Here is a 17,614-nt window from a genome sequence, read left to right as displayed (position 1 = left end):
AATTCCAGGAAAAGGTGTCAAGGATAGATCGAATCGTTGCAGAGCACCATCAGTTCTCTCGAGGCTTGAAAGAGTTGCAGGATTGGATGACTGATGCAAATCATATGCTGAAATCTTACTGCCACCCTACAGCTGACAAAAGTGTCCTAGACAGCCGGATGTCAAAGCTGGAGGTACTGTATGAATATGCATAATCACACTCCTGTGTTTTCTTAACTTGGGATCTCTGATATGTCAAAACATAGCTTCTGTAGCTATACAGATGGTATTAGAGGTGAATAGTAGATTATAATTGATGAAAGTTATCACTACTATTATTTATTTATTTATTGTTTATTTTTAGTATTATTCCTAAAGCATCTTTTAAACATATAATGAGTCTCTTTCCTCAATGACACCTTTGGGTGACAATGGGAATATAAGTATCTGCGTCTGCAGTTTAAATATGACCGTATGGATGCCACATATCTCTGTCTTGTGCACGAGGTGCTTAAATTATTTGCAGAGCCTGCACATGAATGTCTCATTTCTCTGTCGTTTCCTTACATTATCCTATCTATGAGATGCTGATGATTACTGACCCTAGGGGGTTTGGGGCCCTGAGACGGAAGAGGGAGGGGCCTTTAGGGACCATCTGCCATGATTCCTTAGGTCTCTGGCAGAGCTCGGGAACAGGAAGTGAAGTTGAGGACGGGGCCCTCCAAAGCACAGGATCCTGGGAAGTCTCCCCCATTAACGCCCATCAGTCTTCCCTGGGAAAGAGGCCAATGGCACCAACTGAGCATGCTTCATTTGTTACGGCCTCCACAGAGTGTGGGCATGAAGACAAAAAGCACTTGGATTTCAATTTTGATGTCACGATAGAGGAATTTTTAAATTTCATTGGGTTTTGTCATCTGTTTCTATGTAAAACACAAGAGAACTGATAAATTCAAGGTTCATCACCTTCATGTGGACTTGTATCTGTATGTAATGAATTATTTTCAGTAACCAAAAGGTTGAGGACATCTGTAATCATACCTTCATTCTAAGTCCATTTCCTACATTTAGAAGCCATAACAGCAGCTGAAGCAATTTCCCTTCCATGGACACCGAAGACTATCAGAAACACTTTGTCAAATTCTATCCTCTATAATCAAACCTCCTTTTGTTCCCTTTCAACATAATATAACTTTCAAACTGTGATGTCATTTAAACTCCTCTGGGGTTAAATGTGTCCATTCCAAGATCTTTCCTATCAAGTCCAATATAGAAAGAGTTCACTTGTGCTTCATTCATTTTCTCCACATCTAGAGTAGCAACAGCAACCATGTATGTGGTGTACACAGACTTCATCAAAGAATATCATACTGCATCAAAATAACAACTACATGCCCAGTAATCTTGCTTATCCCCTTGGCAGTGAGCCTATCTTCCTTCAATCACTGATGGTCCTCCTCGCCCTCCCTTCAGTCAGTAGAGACTGACCATGAATTCTAATGTCTTGAAGCCAGTATGTTGATAGGCTAGTAATGAGGGAGGGTGGTGTCATCCATATCAAGAATGCCATCCTGTCTGTAGTAATACCTGAAAAAGAGACCCTGCTTTTACCTTCCCCACTCTCTGAACTAGAAAGAGCTTTGTCTTTCATCATGCCAGCACTGGTATTTATGAATGTTGTGTCTGCGCATACTAAATGTTGGGTGATTGGAGTAGGGCGGCTTCTGATCCGAGTCTGTGAGGAACAGGGATTGGATGGGTTGGTATAGAGACTGTACATGGAGAGTCAGAAAGTGGTATGGACTTTTGTGTGTGCTGGAGTGGAGGTAGAAAGAAGAGACTGTAAATGATCAAGGAAGGATCGAGGAGAGAGGTGGTAGAATTGTAAAACTAAGGAGGAGTGGGGCAGCTGTGGATATCATGAATCTGGAGAGAGCTCCCTTTGAGTGTTAGGATTCTATGAAAGGTTGACTGGAGACAAAAGGAAAATGAAAGATGTGTGAGGAATGTTTGTGGAGGCGGAGTATTTGGAAATGGAGTGTTGGTTCAACTTAAAAAAGTAGGATGTGCTAGAAACTATAGTGCAAGATGGGGTGAGTTAGGGGATTTTTGGGTGAATATATTTGGAAAACTAAGAGGAGAGAAATAGTAGGAACCATATAGGGAGGATATCAAGCTTGGGGAGGCAATCTGAGAGATGGCAATATAGAATAGCAGTGTGACAAGGACTGAAAGAGAGCACTAGTTTGGAGAAGGCAAGAGAGATGAGGAGAGCAAAGTATGGAGGAGAATTAAGTGAGAGAAAAGTAAGGGGTGCTACAAGTGTAGTGGATCCTCTGTTTCAGTGCTTTATCCGAGTCTAGGGGTGCTCTAGGTCCGGGTTCAGGTCCAGCTGGGGAGGAACATTTCATTTCTGGGTCCCCTGGTGCTGCCTATCACAGTCTCAGTGACTGCTTCATACTCTAGATCAGATATCTCCAGGAGGTGCCCAACTGTGAAAAATAAGAGCAGGGAAGCCAAAAATAGCAAAAGACGGAGAAACCAGGAATCACAAAAGGGTCCCACATTAAGTCCACATGGTGAACACTCACAGAGAATACACTGGAGTCCGTCATTGTGTTCAAAGGAAAGATAGTCTTTACTGTAACTTAAAAAAGAGGAAAGATAAGAATCAGCATACATTCAATGATCAATAAAAAGCAAATGGTTTCTCTTTCCAGCCTTCTGTTCACTTCCTTTCTTACTCGTGCACCTTCCTTCTGATTGAAAATATCCTCACCAGTGAGAGTTGGATAACTAGGGTGTAGTTCCAGTTCTCGCATGAACTGGACAGTTAGAAGAAAAATATCCCCAGGCAAAAATATCCAATAAAACAGTTTTAAAAAGTCTAACTTGTTAACTGTAATCCAAACTTTAAAAAAATACAAGTCCCTTGAGTTTTTGGCTCAAAAGGCAACTTCCTTCTCTTTATGCTTTCTGTTAACTTGTTGAATAAGATCTCTGCCTCCAGTCCTTTGTGATACAGGGAGGATGCCCTTCCCTCAGGGACTGCTCCGTCAAAATCCAAAATGTCTTCCTGCAAATCTCTTCCTCAAAACCTCTTCTCCAAATGCTTGAATTGCCTTCTGTGAGATCCAGGGGGAATCTCCAGCTCTCTAGCCACCTTGCTTTGAGATCCTGGGGAAATCTCTTGCTCTTCAGTCCTCTCTCTTGAAACCCTGGGGAGGCTTCAGCTCCTCACTCTTCCTCTCACCGGCCCTCTTACTTGAGATCCGGGGGTGATTTCTAGCTGCTCTCCAAACATTCTTGCTGTGAGATCCTGGGGGGGGGGGGGGAGGATCTCTTGCCTCCTTCCTTCTCCTTAGCTCCTGATCTACTCTCTACCCCAGTTGCTTTGAGATCCTGGAGGAATCTCTAGCTATGACTCCTCTCTCTTCCTCTGTCACCTTCCCACTTAACCCACTGGGCATGCTCCAACGGTCTTTAGGCCCCCAAAACAGTATCCCACCCAGAAGTTGGGGTTATAGCACTGGGAGGAATCAAAAACTATCAAAGCCCCCTCCAACTACCCCTAGACAGAAAAAACACACAGGGAAGGTGTTAGTGGCTGGCGTAGCCCCGCCACACAAGCATAGCTCTCGTAGATGTGGATGCAGGCAGCAGGCTCTACCACTTACTCCTGCCACGGAGTAGGAGGGCATTTTTGAGAGGCTCAGGAATGTGGCAGAATAGCCCTGCGTGCTGTTGCCTTTCCTTAATGGTAATCCCTCCTGCAGATATTTGTACATGACCCTGCTTTTTTTTTTTGCAGACACTGCTGCTGCTGAAGCAGGAGAAGGAGATTCAGGTGAAAATGGTGCTGACCAGAGGAGACTCCGTGCTGAGAAACACCTCCCCAGATGGGGTGCCTGATATTCAGCTGCAGCTGAAGGAACTAAAAGAGTCTTGGGCGTCCTTCCTCTCTACCTGCATACAGTGTAAAAGGTACCAGGACTGAAAAAAGATCGCACAGAGATTAATAACATTAGGACCGTTAGGAAAAAAGAGTTCTTTAAGAAAATGCTTTTAAATTAATTTCTATGCCCTTCCTGGGTTACTGATAGCCCTCTGAAATGTCTTTGTTTAATTGTTTGAGAAACAAGAAACACTGATTAATTAGAAAGAGTCATGTAAACCAGCATTATTGACCTACCTGGATGGGTGCTGTGCATCTTTCTTGGCTCTAATGAGCTGCACATTTTTCATTCACACACGGAATTTTACCTGGACTGAGTGGAGGTGTTCCTGGGGCGGAGTTAGAAAAGAATTTGCACTTAACGCACATACAAGTGAATTTTCAAAGGAGTTATGGCTGTAAATGCAACATAGTATTGTAGCAATTTTCAAAAGCCATTTGCTCCCATTAAGTGCACTCAGCATGGGTAAAACCTTTTTGACAATTCGATGGCATGTATTGTAGCAAATTTCAAAAGCCCATTTACAAGGGTAAAATTCACTTAGATATGTAAAACCTAGTTTTAAGCATGTCAATGCTTTTGAAAATCAGGCTCAAACATTTGAGTTTTCAAAAGCTTCTGTGTACATTTTCATGGGAAATTTAGTGCAGGATGTTTATTTTAGTAGAATTGTTGGGACAATTTTTAAAGTGGACTTCTGCACATAAATCCACTTTAAAAATTGGTGTAACTTATACATGCATTTGCCGGCTAACTTATGTACAATGTTACAAAATCCCCTTAATGGACATTTAGAGCTTTATTTTCTGGATGAGAAATAGTGTCAGTTATGTTGTTAGCTCACTTGCACACTTATCTTTTCCATTTGCATACTTGTAATAGAAGCTGCATTCAATGTGAGACATAAATAAATAACTAAACATGCCTTCAAATTAATTAAAAATACATGTCCCTTTTGGCCTTCTGAAAAATTTAATATGAAGATAGAGAAAGAGGATCAACATCCCAGGTCATCATCTTTATTATAATGCATATTTCTTGTGAACGCTATATGGGTTATGGCGTTATCGTGGGCCCTAACACCCACGATAACAATAACCCATGCGATATTTTACACATCGTGAGATGTGTATGTAAATTTTTGTCAAAAGGAGGAGTTTATGAAAATGAGGAGTTTTAACATTATGTGCAATAACTTTCCACCTGAAATAACTGCACCTTCCTGGTGTTATGCCCAAACTGGGCTTTGCAATATTTATTGCAATAATCCTGTTTTGGAGGAGGTGGGAGGGGAGAGAGGGGGAGAGAGAGAGAGAGAAAGAGAGAACACTTCTGGGATGACACACATAATTAGTCAAATTTTTCTACAAGAGAGAGGGCACTATCATTGGCAGGACCCATACTATGGAACTCCATGCCCTTGGATTTAAGACTACAAAGAGACAGCAAAACCTTTAGAAAAGGTTTGAAAACCTGGCTATTTAAACAAGCCTTCCAGAAAGAGAAGGGAGAATAGAAGCCAGGAATGGGCAAAGCACGAACAATTAAACAACCATACACACTGCAGAAATGCACTAAGTGTGTAGTTTTTTAAGATATAGCACACCATTACTAATGGATAAGTTACATTTGTAAAATTAGCTCTGTAATTAAAACTGAGAAGGAAAGACATGGACATGATTAATCACATTTAACAACTAACATTGATAACAAACTATGTTACCGAACCTTATGGCACCTATGTAAACGGACAAATAGTAGTATCATTACTTTTATGTGCCTTAATGTAAACCATTGTGACGGTCCACACCAAACGACGGTATAGAAAAGACTTAAAATAAATAAATAAAGAAATACAATTGTAGTATGGAGACGAGGATCCCTTCTGCGGAATCTATGAGAAGTAGAGAGAGAGCGGATATGGTCAAACAAATGGTATGGGATCCCACGAGGGATGGTGTAATCCTGGACCTAGTGCTCACAAATGGGGATAATGTCTATAATGTCTGGACAGGTGCCCACCTGAGTCCAAGTGATCAAATAAGATAGAAAGAAGTCACACAAAGACCAGAGTTTTGGATTTCAAATATACGGACTTTGACAAAATGGGGATGAACCTGGAGGAAGAACTAGAAAACTGGGAGAAAATGGATGACGTAAAATAACAGTGAGCTAAATTAAAAGGAGCTATTACAAAGGCAACAAATCTATATATTAGAAAAGTAAACAAAAGTTCAAGGAAAAAGAAACCAATTTGGTTCTCAAAGAAGGTGGCTACAAAAATAAAGGCAAAAGACCAGCGTTCAGGAAGTATAAATGAACCCAAAAAGAGGAGCACAGGGAACAATACCTGGTGAAAATGAGGGAGACAAAGAAAGAAATCAGAAAAACAAAAGGTCGTGGAAAAAAGAATTGCCAAAGAGAAAAAGAGAGGCCCTTTTCAGATATATAAAAGAAAGAAGGAAAGCCCGAAGTGGTATAGTGAAATTGAAAGGTGATGAGGAGCTATGTGCCAAGACAGACAAGGAAATGATAGAAATATTAAACAAACACTTCAGTTCTGTGTTCACTAAAAAAGACCTTGGAGAAGGACTGTCGCTGGTTGACAAGACCGTAGAAGGGAATGGGCTAGACACACCTCCTTTTACAGAAGAGTATGTGTGAGAAGAGGTAGAAAAAAACTGAATGTGAACAAGTCCATGGGGCCAGATGAGGTACATCCCAGGATACTACAAGAACTCCGAGAAGTCCTGGCGGGTCCACTAAATGACCTGTTCAATAGATCCCTGGAAATGGGAGTGGTGCCGCGAGATTGGAGAAGAGCGCTGGTGGTCCCGCTTCACAAGAGTGGAAGCAGAGAGGAGGCTGGAAACTACAGACTGGTTAGCCTCACCTCAGGGTAGGAAAATTAATGGAAACGCCGTTGAAAGAAAGGATACTGAACTATCTACAATCCAGTAAGTTGCTGGAACTGAGGCAGCATGGATTCACCAGAGGAAAGTCCGCTCAGATACACCTGATTGATTTTTTTCATTAGATGACTAGAGAATTAAATCGAAGAAGAATACTCAATGTCATATATTTGGATTTCAGCAAATCTTTTGATACTGTCCCAAATATGAGGCTTGTGAACAAAATGAGAAGCTTCAGAGTGAGCGCCAAGATGGAGGAGTGGATTACAAACTGGTTGACTGACAGGAGACAGCATGTAATGGTTAATGGAACCTACTCTGAAGAGAGAGTTGTGTTACGTGGGGAGCCTCAGGGATTGGTATTGGGACTGGTTCTGTTCAATATCTTTGTGAGTGACATTGCGGAAGGGATAGAAGATAAATTTTGTCTATTTGCAGATGATACCAAGATCTGCAACAGAATGGACATGTCTGAAGGAGTAAAGAGAATGAAAAGTGATTTACGCTTGAAGAATGGTCGAAGATTTGTCAGCTAGGATTCGATGCCAAAAAGTGCAGTCACTATTAATTCAAAACTGTATATTAAAAAGTACAGTCATGCATCTGGGCTATGGTAATCCAAAAGAGCTGTATGAGATGGGGAGGGGTGAAGGCTGATGTGCACAGGGGTGATAATCTCTGGCGATCTGAAGATGGCAAAGCAATGTGACAAGGTGATAGCTAAAGCCAGAAGAATGCTGGGCTGCATAGAGAGAGGAATAACCAGCAAGAAAATGGAGGTGGTGATGCCCTTATACAGGTCCTTGGTGAGACCTCATCTGGAGTACTGTGTTTAGTTCTGAAGCCCTTACCTCAAAAGGGATAGAGACAGGATGGAGATGGTCCAGAGAAGGGCTATCAAAATGGTGTGGGGTCAGTATCAGAAAACGTATGAGGAGAGACTGAAGGATATGAATATGTATACCTTGGAAGAGAGAGAAGACGCAGTGGTGATAGGATACAGACCTTCAGATACCTGAAGGTCAAATCTTTTCCATTGGAAAGAAATCAGTAAAAGTAGGGGGTCACAAAAAGAAATTCCAGGAAGGACATCTCAGAACCAATGTCAGAAAATATTTCTTCACTGAGAATGTAGTAGATGCCTGGAATGCCCTTCTGGAGTAGGTGGTTAAAACCAGAAGAGTGAAAGAATTCAAAAGGGCATGGGAAAAATACTGTGGATCCCTAAAAGCTAAAGGATGGAAATGAAGAAAAGAGTGCATAGACTAACTTGATGGTGTGGCAGTTATTACCCGTAACCAATAAGCCTTGATGCTGTTGATGTTACTCCATCATTGCCCTCTGTTTCAATGACAAGGCAAAACGGGAAATTGGATTCAACAGCAATCAACGAGGGCCCTGGATTTTACAATGTGTGAAACTGATTAGCACAGGGGTAATGGGTAATTCGATTCAAACAGCAACCAATGAGGGTCCTATCGTTTATGATCTGGGAACCTGATAAGCATGGTGTAACTTACACAGCCCAGCAGATTCTACCATAAGCTTACTGGGCAGACTGGATGGACCATTTGGTCTTTTTCTGCCATCATTTCTATATTTCTGTTTCTATTGTATCATTAATTAAAGGTCAATAATCAAAGGGATCTAGGTGGCTAAGTATGGAATTACCTGGTTAGATCAAAGCCTTTGAAAATTGACTGGGGCAAGTGACTAAATTTGTCCTCTTAACTTTCATTAGGAAGCTAACTTTAGCTGCTCGAATCCTGGTTGGTCCAGGATGCTAGGGTTAGATCAGCAGAAAAAAAGTAAAATGGCTAGCACTGATATTCAGTGCCAACCGTCTGATGGTGGCCAGTCAAATCTAAATGCTGCAATAGCAGGTCTAGATCTGGCCGGCCATTGTTCTTCCCAACTGAAATATAGATTTAGGTCTGGCGCAGGATCCCCCTTTCGTCTCTGCCCCCAGACTGTACACATATTTTTTCAGTGGTCCTGTTGCTCCGTCTGCTTCTTCCCTTCCTTCTGACTGTATGAAATACTTTTGCAAAGGTCCCATCCACCTGATCCTGTTACCTCCCAGCCTCACCAGTGTACAAATATGTTTTCAAAGGACCACTTTGCCCTAATCCACTTCCCTCCATCCCAATTGTATAAAGCATTTTTGTAAACATCCCGCCAATATCTTTCTCTTCTGACAGTACTATGGATTTTTTTTTTTAAAGCCCACTACTGATCCCCCTCCCTTGGTCCCTGCTCTCAGGTAATAGAAAAAGCTGCTGGGGGAGCCTTCCCTGCCTGCTCCCTCCCACCCTTCCTCTGTACCGTCCAATAAAGACAGGTGCCAGTGAGCAAGGTTGGACAGCTAAGGCCTGCATTTACCAAAATGCTATAAATATAGCGGAAATAGCGCTCACGATAAAAGAAAGCTAATTACCCTGCTCCCGCTTCGCATAGGTGATTTCTGCAAGGTGCGATACATTTATCACTTCACGTGCTGATTAATACACCGTGGGGGCGTTACAGCAAAAAGGATCTTATTACACATGTTGGAGAGAGAGAGACGGAGAGAGAGACTCTCAATAGAAATCAATATGTCACTATTTATACCACGGGAAGAGAGGGTACGTTTAACTCAGTATGGGGTTTACACAGTCAGAGGTCAGAAAAGCGAAGTTGACATCACTGAAGATTTTCTGTCATTTGAATCAAAGAAAGGTCCAAGAGGAGTTGATTTGTACAATGCCCTGTGTAAACCCCACACCTGAGTTTAAAGTACCCCCTCTTACAGTGGTATAAATAGTGACATATTGATATTTATTTAGAGTCTCTCTCTCTCTCTCAACTAGCATTAAGGCCCTAATGCCACATGACCCTATGTTAGGTACTCAGTAGTACCCTCCCAGATGAGTTAATGTTGTGTTTTCTAAATGGAAACTGAGTATGCAAATTCAATAAAAATAGACTGCATGAACACACAAACAATACATTTTGTTTTGTGTTCACTTAGGGGTGGATTTTATAATTTTGCGCGAGCGCGTACTTTTGTTCGTGCACATTTGTGCAACCTGCGCGTTCCGAGCACAGCACGCGCTGCCTGTTCCCTCCGAGGCCACTCCGATTTCGGAGCGGCCTCGGAGGGAACTTTCCTTCGCCCTCCCCCCACCTTCCCCTCCCTTCCCCTACCTAACCCACCCCCCCGTCCCTATCTAAACCCCCCCTTACCTTTGTTGCACGATTTATGCCTGCTAAAAGCAGATGTAAATCTGCGCGCGCCAGCGGGCTGCTGGCGTGCCATCACCCGACCCGGGGGCTGGTCCAGAGGCCTCGACCACGCCCCTGGGCCGGCACCACGCCCCCGGACCCGCCCCCGCAACGCCGCGTCACGCCCCCGAAACGCCACGTCATTTTAGGACACGCCCCGACACGCCCCTTTTACAAAGCCCCGGGACTTACGCGCGTCCCGGGGCTCTGTGCGCGCCGGCGGCCTATGCAAAATAGGCGCGCCGGCGCGCGAGGGCCCTGCGAGCGTAAATCCGGCCGGATTTATGTGCGCAGGGCATTTAAAATCCGGCCCTTAAGGTGAACTGTATAATGAGGCAGAAATGTGGCACACAACTGAAATTTTTAAAGCACAAAAATAATGTGGTACCAGAACTTGCATGTTCAGATTAAAATAGGGTAAGGTGTGAATGTAGTCCCTGTGAGCAGGGCTGGTGCTTCCATTAGGCCAACTAGGCAGTCACCCAGAGCGGCAATATTTAGCAGGTGGCAAAATTCTTCCCAAATGAGACCCAAAGAGCTGCTGAGCAGATCCAGTACAGCCAAAGAAGGGAATGCTGTGCTGGAGCTACTGCAGCCAATAGGAGCAAGCACGGTGCTAGAGATAAGTAGGGGGAGAGGGCGAAGAACCAGAAGTTCACCTGGGGTGCCACATACTCTGATACTGGCCTTGCTTTGAGGCTTGTTTCACTGGGGGATGTGGACTTGTGAATGACCATGGTTTTAGAAAATTGAAATCCATTTGGTGCATGAACACATTGCCTTCTTTTACTCTAATGATTGAGAAGCACTGAGTACAATGGAATCTGCCAATTGGTGAGCTTGCGTGTCTTTATGGGTTCATTGTATTTAGAACTGATAAGACCTGCAGGTTAGAGATCTCTGCCTCTCCTCTTCCATTTTCACATGAAACTGCTTTTTATTTATATATTTATTAATTTATCACATTTATATATTTATTAATTTATCACAAAGCCTTTCTGGGTGCTCAGGACAAGGTAAACCATAATAAAATCACAAAAAAATTCCAAAATATTCAGTTAGGGCCAGATTTTAGTATCTACGCCCGATTTTATAACATGCGCGCGGCCGAGCCCCTGTTCCCTCCGAGGGAACTTTCCTTCCATCCCCCCCCAGCCCTATCTAAACCCCCCCCCCCCGACCTTTATTTTTCAAGTTGCGCCTGCCTTTGGGCAGGTGTAGATTGTGCGCGCCGGCCAAGTGCCGGCGTGCAATCCCCCGGCCTAGAGGCCCTTTGCCCAAGCCCCGGCCCCGGACCGCCCATGTCCCACCCCTTTTTTCAAGCCCCGGGACATATGCGCGTCCCGGGGCTTGCGCGCGTCGCCAGGCTTATGCAAAATAGGCTCAGCGCGCGTAACCCCCCTGCGCGCGGAAATCCAGCTGTATTAAATTGACCTTCTTTTTTATTTAAACGAGTGATAAATATATTTTCTCATACAGTCAGCTTGAAGGAGCGCTCTCCAAGTGGACAAGCTACCAAGATGATGTTCGACAGTTCACCGGCTGGATGGAGCGGGTGGAAGAAAGCCTGAGTGCTTCTGAGAGACAGTGTGCAGAGCTGAGAGACAAAACAGCCGCTCTCAGCAAGGCAAAGGTTTGGAATCATTTATTTCATGACTGAATCCACATATGCCTTTATGGTAAATGCCTCTGCTGAATTTTAATAGTTACATGATCATAATGTTTTTGTTATATGTCTAAGAATTAGCATTGCTAATTTCCTGCCTCATTTTCTAACTCTGTATGTTCCTCTATTGTTAATAGTGTAGAGTGAAAAAACAACACCTCTGGGTCACCCCCCACCCCTGCAAAAATCCAGGCAACCTAGTGTTTGTTGGAAATGATTTTATATTTTCACTACACGGGTTAAAAAAAATACCCCCACTCATCCCTGCTAGTATTTATATGATATAATTAAAGAAACGTGCATTCTAATTTACATCTTCAATAGGTATCATACATTCATGAACAATGTGCTGTCAAAAGTGCTATTTCATTATTTGTATAATCAATCTATCCTATTAATTTGCCAAAATATTAAAATTAATTGAATGTATAAAAAGTCCTATTCTTCCCAAGTGTTATAGTGGAAGATCTTTTGTGACAAAAGAGCCAGCAAAAAGATCAACGTTTTCCAAACAATGTGGCAGAAACCAGAAGATAAATTTTGGCAATGGTCATCTTTTGGCACTTCCATGCCTGCATTGGGGTTGAAAGTAGAAACGCATCTCCAAATTCTCTTTGTGCTTATTCCCATTGAGCCCAGTTTTCTAACAGCACACTTAGAGCTGAGGTCCACGCACAGACTTCAGGCCGAATTTTCAAAGCAGACTTCTACATGGAAGTCCTCTTCAAAAAATAGCAGGCCTACATGTGTTTTTGTGCGGGAAAGAGTGCGTACATTTCCGCCTACTAGGGAGCAAGTGTAAATATCCGCGTGAACATTTACGTGTCAGAATTAAAAATTTGCACACAGATGATTTCCCTGCTCCAGCTCCGCCCCTGGGAATGCCTCTTTGCAGGATGCAGAACAGTATGCACAAAATTACATCTGTGTTTATATGTACAACCCTTGGGACGTTTTCAAAAAGCCCATATACGCACGTAAAACTGCCTTTGACAATTACCCCCATGGTGTTCTAATGACGAGACAAACCAAACTGTTGCAGAGATAATTATTTTAAACAAATCACTTTGTCTACCAGGTAAATAATCAAAAAACCTAGAGTGCAAAAAGAAGGGACCCAGCTCATCATGAAAAGGACATTCCAAAGAGGCATTTGGATTAGTTGTACAAGTCATGTTCTCAAGTGGTTAAAAAGTTTGGAAAAAAAATAGAGTAGTCAATCAGAGCAGCCTAGTTGAGTCACATAGGGAGGGTAATTTTGAAATGGCATTTCTTTGCCAACATAGTATTGTGCCGGGAGGTGGACCCCCTTGGCCTAGTGCAGGATTGGTAGGCTCCCTGGTCGGACCCAGAGAGTGCTGCCCCCAGGAGGCGGAGCACAGGAGGAGACAGAGGCTATAGCTGGAGCTTCACCACCAGCAACCCGGGGTTCCCTCGGGTTGAGCCCTTAGTTACCCGGGCCTCGCAGGATCTCCTTGAGAGAAAGTTTAGAGGTGTGCCCACCACGATCAAGGGTGCACGGTCAATGTTCAGACGAACATTCCTAAAACCGTCTATATGTAAATAACATTCCACATTGTATATAATAATGTATCTATTCTTAACCAATTAATTGCTGTTGTCAATGTTTGACTGATCTATATAATTATCTTAATCTCTGCTCACCCCCTCCCCTTTACCTGTAGAGGAACTAAAGTTCAATGTAGCTTCTCTCTTGTTAATGAGTTAATTGTAAACCGACATGATGTCCCAAACGAATACCGGTATATAAAAACGCTAAATAAATAAATAAATAAATAAATAGATAGAAGTCCGGGGTGCCAGAGAAGGCCAGAAGAGAGTCTCTGAATGTAAGGTAAGGAACAAGGCCAGAGTCAAGGTAGCGTAGTCAGCCAAAGTAGGGGTCAATACCAGTGGATAGTCAGCCAAAGCAGGGGTCAGGTTCCAGTGGTCAGTCTGTGGATAGTCAGCCAAAGCAGGGGTCAAGTTCCAGTGGTCAGTCCGTGGATAGTCAGCCAAAGCAGGGGTCAGGTTCCAGGCAGGGGGCAGACGTGGTCAGAGGTCGGTTCTAGGCAGCGTGCAGATGTGGTCAGTAATCAGGCAGAGGTCAAATCCAGGCGGCAATCAATGTAGTCAGGAACAGGCAGAGGTCAGTACCGAGAAGACAGTCCGAGAGGTACTACCTGGGGAGATGAAGGAACAGGAGGACGCGCGCGTGGACCGCTGTTCCAGAAGGATGCTGGAACAGGACTGGAATGAGACTGGAACAGGACTGGAACAAGGCTAGAACAAGACTGGAACAAAGCCTGGAAAACGCAGAGGCAAACTAGAAATCACAGCGTGATTGACCCAATTGCCAAGGCGAGGAAGTACCGGCAGGCACTTCCTCTTATACAGCGTTCAATCAGGGCGCGCCGCGGAGCTAGGATCTGCCCCTGGCCCTTTAAGGGACCGGACGGTCCGCACGCGCGTACCTAGGGGCAGGGCCGACGCCACGGAGGACGCCGAGCCCCGCCATGAGGCCTGGCCGTGCTTGCGGCTGCAGCTGGGGAGGACGACCCGGGACCCGTGGAGGAGTTAGTGAGGTGAGCGGGCCGAGCGCGGACAGGACGCGCAACACATAGCTGGCCTTTTGTAAAACTGCCTGCTTGATACGAGAAATAAATACATGTGTGCACCCTGGGCCAAGGTGATTTTTACCCACGTTTAAAAGAGGCATTCTGGTGGGCAGGCCTAGCATTTACCCACAAACCTGTCAGTTTTTAAAAAAAGTAGGGATGTAAATTTCCCTGAGAGAACTGCCTGCACACATTAGCAGGTGTACACGTGTGCAGGTGTACATTAGCAGGTGTACATTAGCAGGTGTACATGTGTGCAGGTGTACATTAGCAGGTGTACATTAGCAGGTGTACACGTGTGCAGGTGTACATTAGCAGGTGTACATGTGTGCAGGTGTACATTAGCAGGTGTACATTAGCAGGTGTACACGTGTGCAGGTAGTTTTCAAAGAAAACATACGCGCGTACTTGTGCTTTGAAAATTGGTGTCAAGTGTGTGAGGATAAAAAGTGCCCCCCAAACTGAACATAAGAACAGATTGACTACCAAGGCAGAATGTATTCACAGAATCCCATCCTAATGTATGAAAGAGGATGAAGGAACAAAATTGAACGGCTGTGCCTGACTGACATCCTTTCACAGCCATCTATGATATATACAGTGAGCACCTAATGGAATTCGTCTAGGAAAAACAGACCATTGGAGTCCCCTATTTAGTCCCTTAGGATATGACATTTGAAGTCCATAAATCTATGTCTGCATAAAATCACAGTCACTGCCATGGCATGTGGTACTCATCTGTTTGAGCACTGTAAACCTAAGTTCTCCAAATAAATGTCTTTACTTAACACAATGCTATATAGTGGGTGCCTCCAGTTTCTTAATGTTTAAAGAACTGTGCTCACAGATTCTCATTCTCATGGTCTCTTTATCTTGTCCACATACAAAAGAGAACATGGGTAGACGAACAGATATACAGCATAAGATGTGCTAGAATTAGTGAGCTGATCATCTCTCCCCACTGATAGATATCAACAAGCAGACTGAATAATCGCCACATGGATAATGGCCCACTAATTCTTGATTCCTGCCTCATTGCAAATTAAGCTGATCAAACAATATATTCTCACAAATTATGTCTACGGGTGGTGCAAATAATGAGAGTCTGTGTTATATCGTAAGGTTGTCATCTAATGGGGCCCTTTACTTTTGTCGCATGAATAGAAATAAAATTACAAAGACCATTGGGGCAGTACTTTCTTTATGAAATAAAAAGGTACGGGTACTCGCATGCAGGATGCATGGTTCTTTTTTGAGGGATCACAGAGCAAATCAAACAGGTGGAGGGAAAAAGTACTGGTGCTCAGTTCCAGCAGGCACCCGGGATAAAAAGCCCTGCGTCGGAGTATATGACGTGTTTGGCTCGGGGCTTAACAAGAAGTCCCTTTTGGAAAACCAAGCGCGTTTAAACACCTATTTGACATGAGACGGGGTGGTGGACCCTGGATTTAATTTGAACTTTCAGGTCCATATCTGTGCAACATACGCCTTGTAAGCACATAAACTGCCCCTCTACTAAATTCATCTTCATGTGCTAGGGATGATAACTGTCAAAGCGCAATAATGTACTGCAGTCTCATATTTTATGAGGAATTGAAATGGCCTTCCTGGATAGAAATAGCAATATTGAGAAAAAGCATTTATTTATTTATGTATTTGTTCACTTTTATGTACCGATATTCGTGTTGACTTGACATCGGTTTAAATGTCAAACCAAACAGGAGTCCAGCAGATCAGTTAGTACCATAAGTAACATGTTGAGAAAACGTCAAGTGTTCATCACAGCTGTTACGCCAACAAAGGAAATCGTTGCATGTTGCCTGTCTACAACATAAACACACGAAGGAAAAGGAAAATGGAAGGGCGGCATTAGGAGGATCCTAGAGTTCAATGTTTTATAGCGTTCTATAAGAAATAAAATGTGAGCTTTTCCCAATCAGTGATGATGATGATAATTAATCGGTTCTTTTAATGAGACTGTAGACTTTGTTTCTCACTCCTCAGCTTGTCCTTGCTGTTTTGTGCTCCACAGTTATTGAATGAAGAAGTACTGAGTCACAGCAGCTTGCTGGAGACTATCGAGGAGAAAGGAGCTGGCATGACAGAGCACTACGTAACCCAGTTAGAGCTGCAGGACCTCCAGGAGCGATACAGCGCTCTGAAAGACAGGACAAAGGTACTCCTCTTCAGAGCACATCTGAACATTGGAGGGTTGCAGTGCCTATCATTCGCCCTTCTCTAATACATCTCTCAAAGAATGCTTTTACATAGATAAGCCTTTTGGTGAAGCCTGGCCAGGGAACAATGATTAGTTGTGAGTGTTGGTTTTTCTTGTTCTCCTTCTACCCTGTCACTGGTTAGGTGATCACAGCACTGTCACGGTGCCTGTGTCCTTTTCCTGGTGGAATATTGCAGAGGAATATTCAGAGCAGCCCACGGCACCTGATCTTCCCTGGGGGGGGGGGGGGGGGGGTCTCCCATTCAGGTGCTAGTCAGGCCTAACCTTGCTCAGCTACTGAGATCGAACGAGTTCTTTCACTCCCAGGCCACTGCTGCTGGGCAGCTGTCGGTACTGAGTAGTGCGTGTGGGGGAGTTTGAAAAAAGCGAAGACAATATGGATTCCATTAATAAATAAATGTATAGCAAAATTACCAGAGACGTAGGCACATTGTGCTCATCAAGGCTGTCCTGAGAGTAGAGACAGGGAAGTCACGTGCCAGCACAATCACCACCACTGATCTGAGCACCCTGGTATCAGTTTAGGAGTCTGCCGGCTACTAATCTGTGTTCCCAGCTGTTCAAGGCACAGGCCTGCCCATTGATGGTAGCACTGTTGGGCTGGTGCAGATTGAATGAAATGCAAGTATACTGAGGAACGTCAATAACCAGAAGTGATAATATAGCAAATATTTGTTTTATTTGGGATTTGTCAGCTGCCCTTCCTTATGGCTTTAGAGGGTCCGTTTTCCAACCGCTCGCGTTGCTGAAAGGTCCGTGGGTGCTTTATACCGACCAGTTCTGGGTGCTCTGAATATTGCCCCGGGGGGGGTGAATTACCCACACAGGTTTGCACCTCCTTTTTCTGCTTGCCGATACTTTTCCTGATCGAAACTACATGCATGTTTTTAAAAATCCAAACATTCTTCCCAGCGTTTTCTTCCCCCCTTCCCCGACCTTTTCCCCCGCTACAGAATCCCGTCCACAACAGTACGGGTAAA

The 17,614-nt window shown here is 43.9% G+C and overlaps 1 protein-coding gene across 1 annotated transcript in view; it reads left to right on the top strand.

The window, feature by feature from the left end:
* Positions 1 to 17,614, top strand: part of SYNE1 (spectrin repeat containing nuclear envelope protein 1) — a 966,955-nt gene that overhangs the window by 568,423 nt on the left and 380,918 nt on the right. Inside the window, 4 exon segments of the mRNA XM_029596918.1 lie at positions 9 to 173; positions 3,791 to 3,963; positions 11,591 to 11,744; positions 16,428 to 16,571. Coding sequence (XP_029452778.1) covers positions 9 to 173; positions 3,791 to 3,963; positions 11,591 to 11,744; positions 16,428 to 16,571 — 636 coding nt within the window.

This window comes from Rhinatrema bivittatum, chromosome 3 (genome assembly GCF_901001135.1).
Source record: "Rhinatrema bivittatum chromosome 3, aRhiBiv1.1, whole genome shotgun sequence".
In the NCBI taxonomy this organism is placed as follows: Eukaryota; Metazoa; Chordata; class Amphibia; order Gymnophiona; family Rhinatrematidae; genus Rhinatrema; species Rhinatrema bivittatum.
This window is presented reverse-complemented; position numbering and strand designations above follow the sequence as displayed.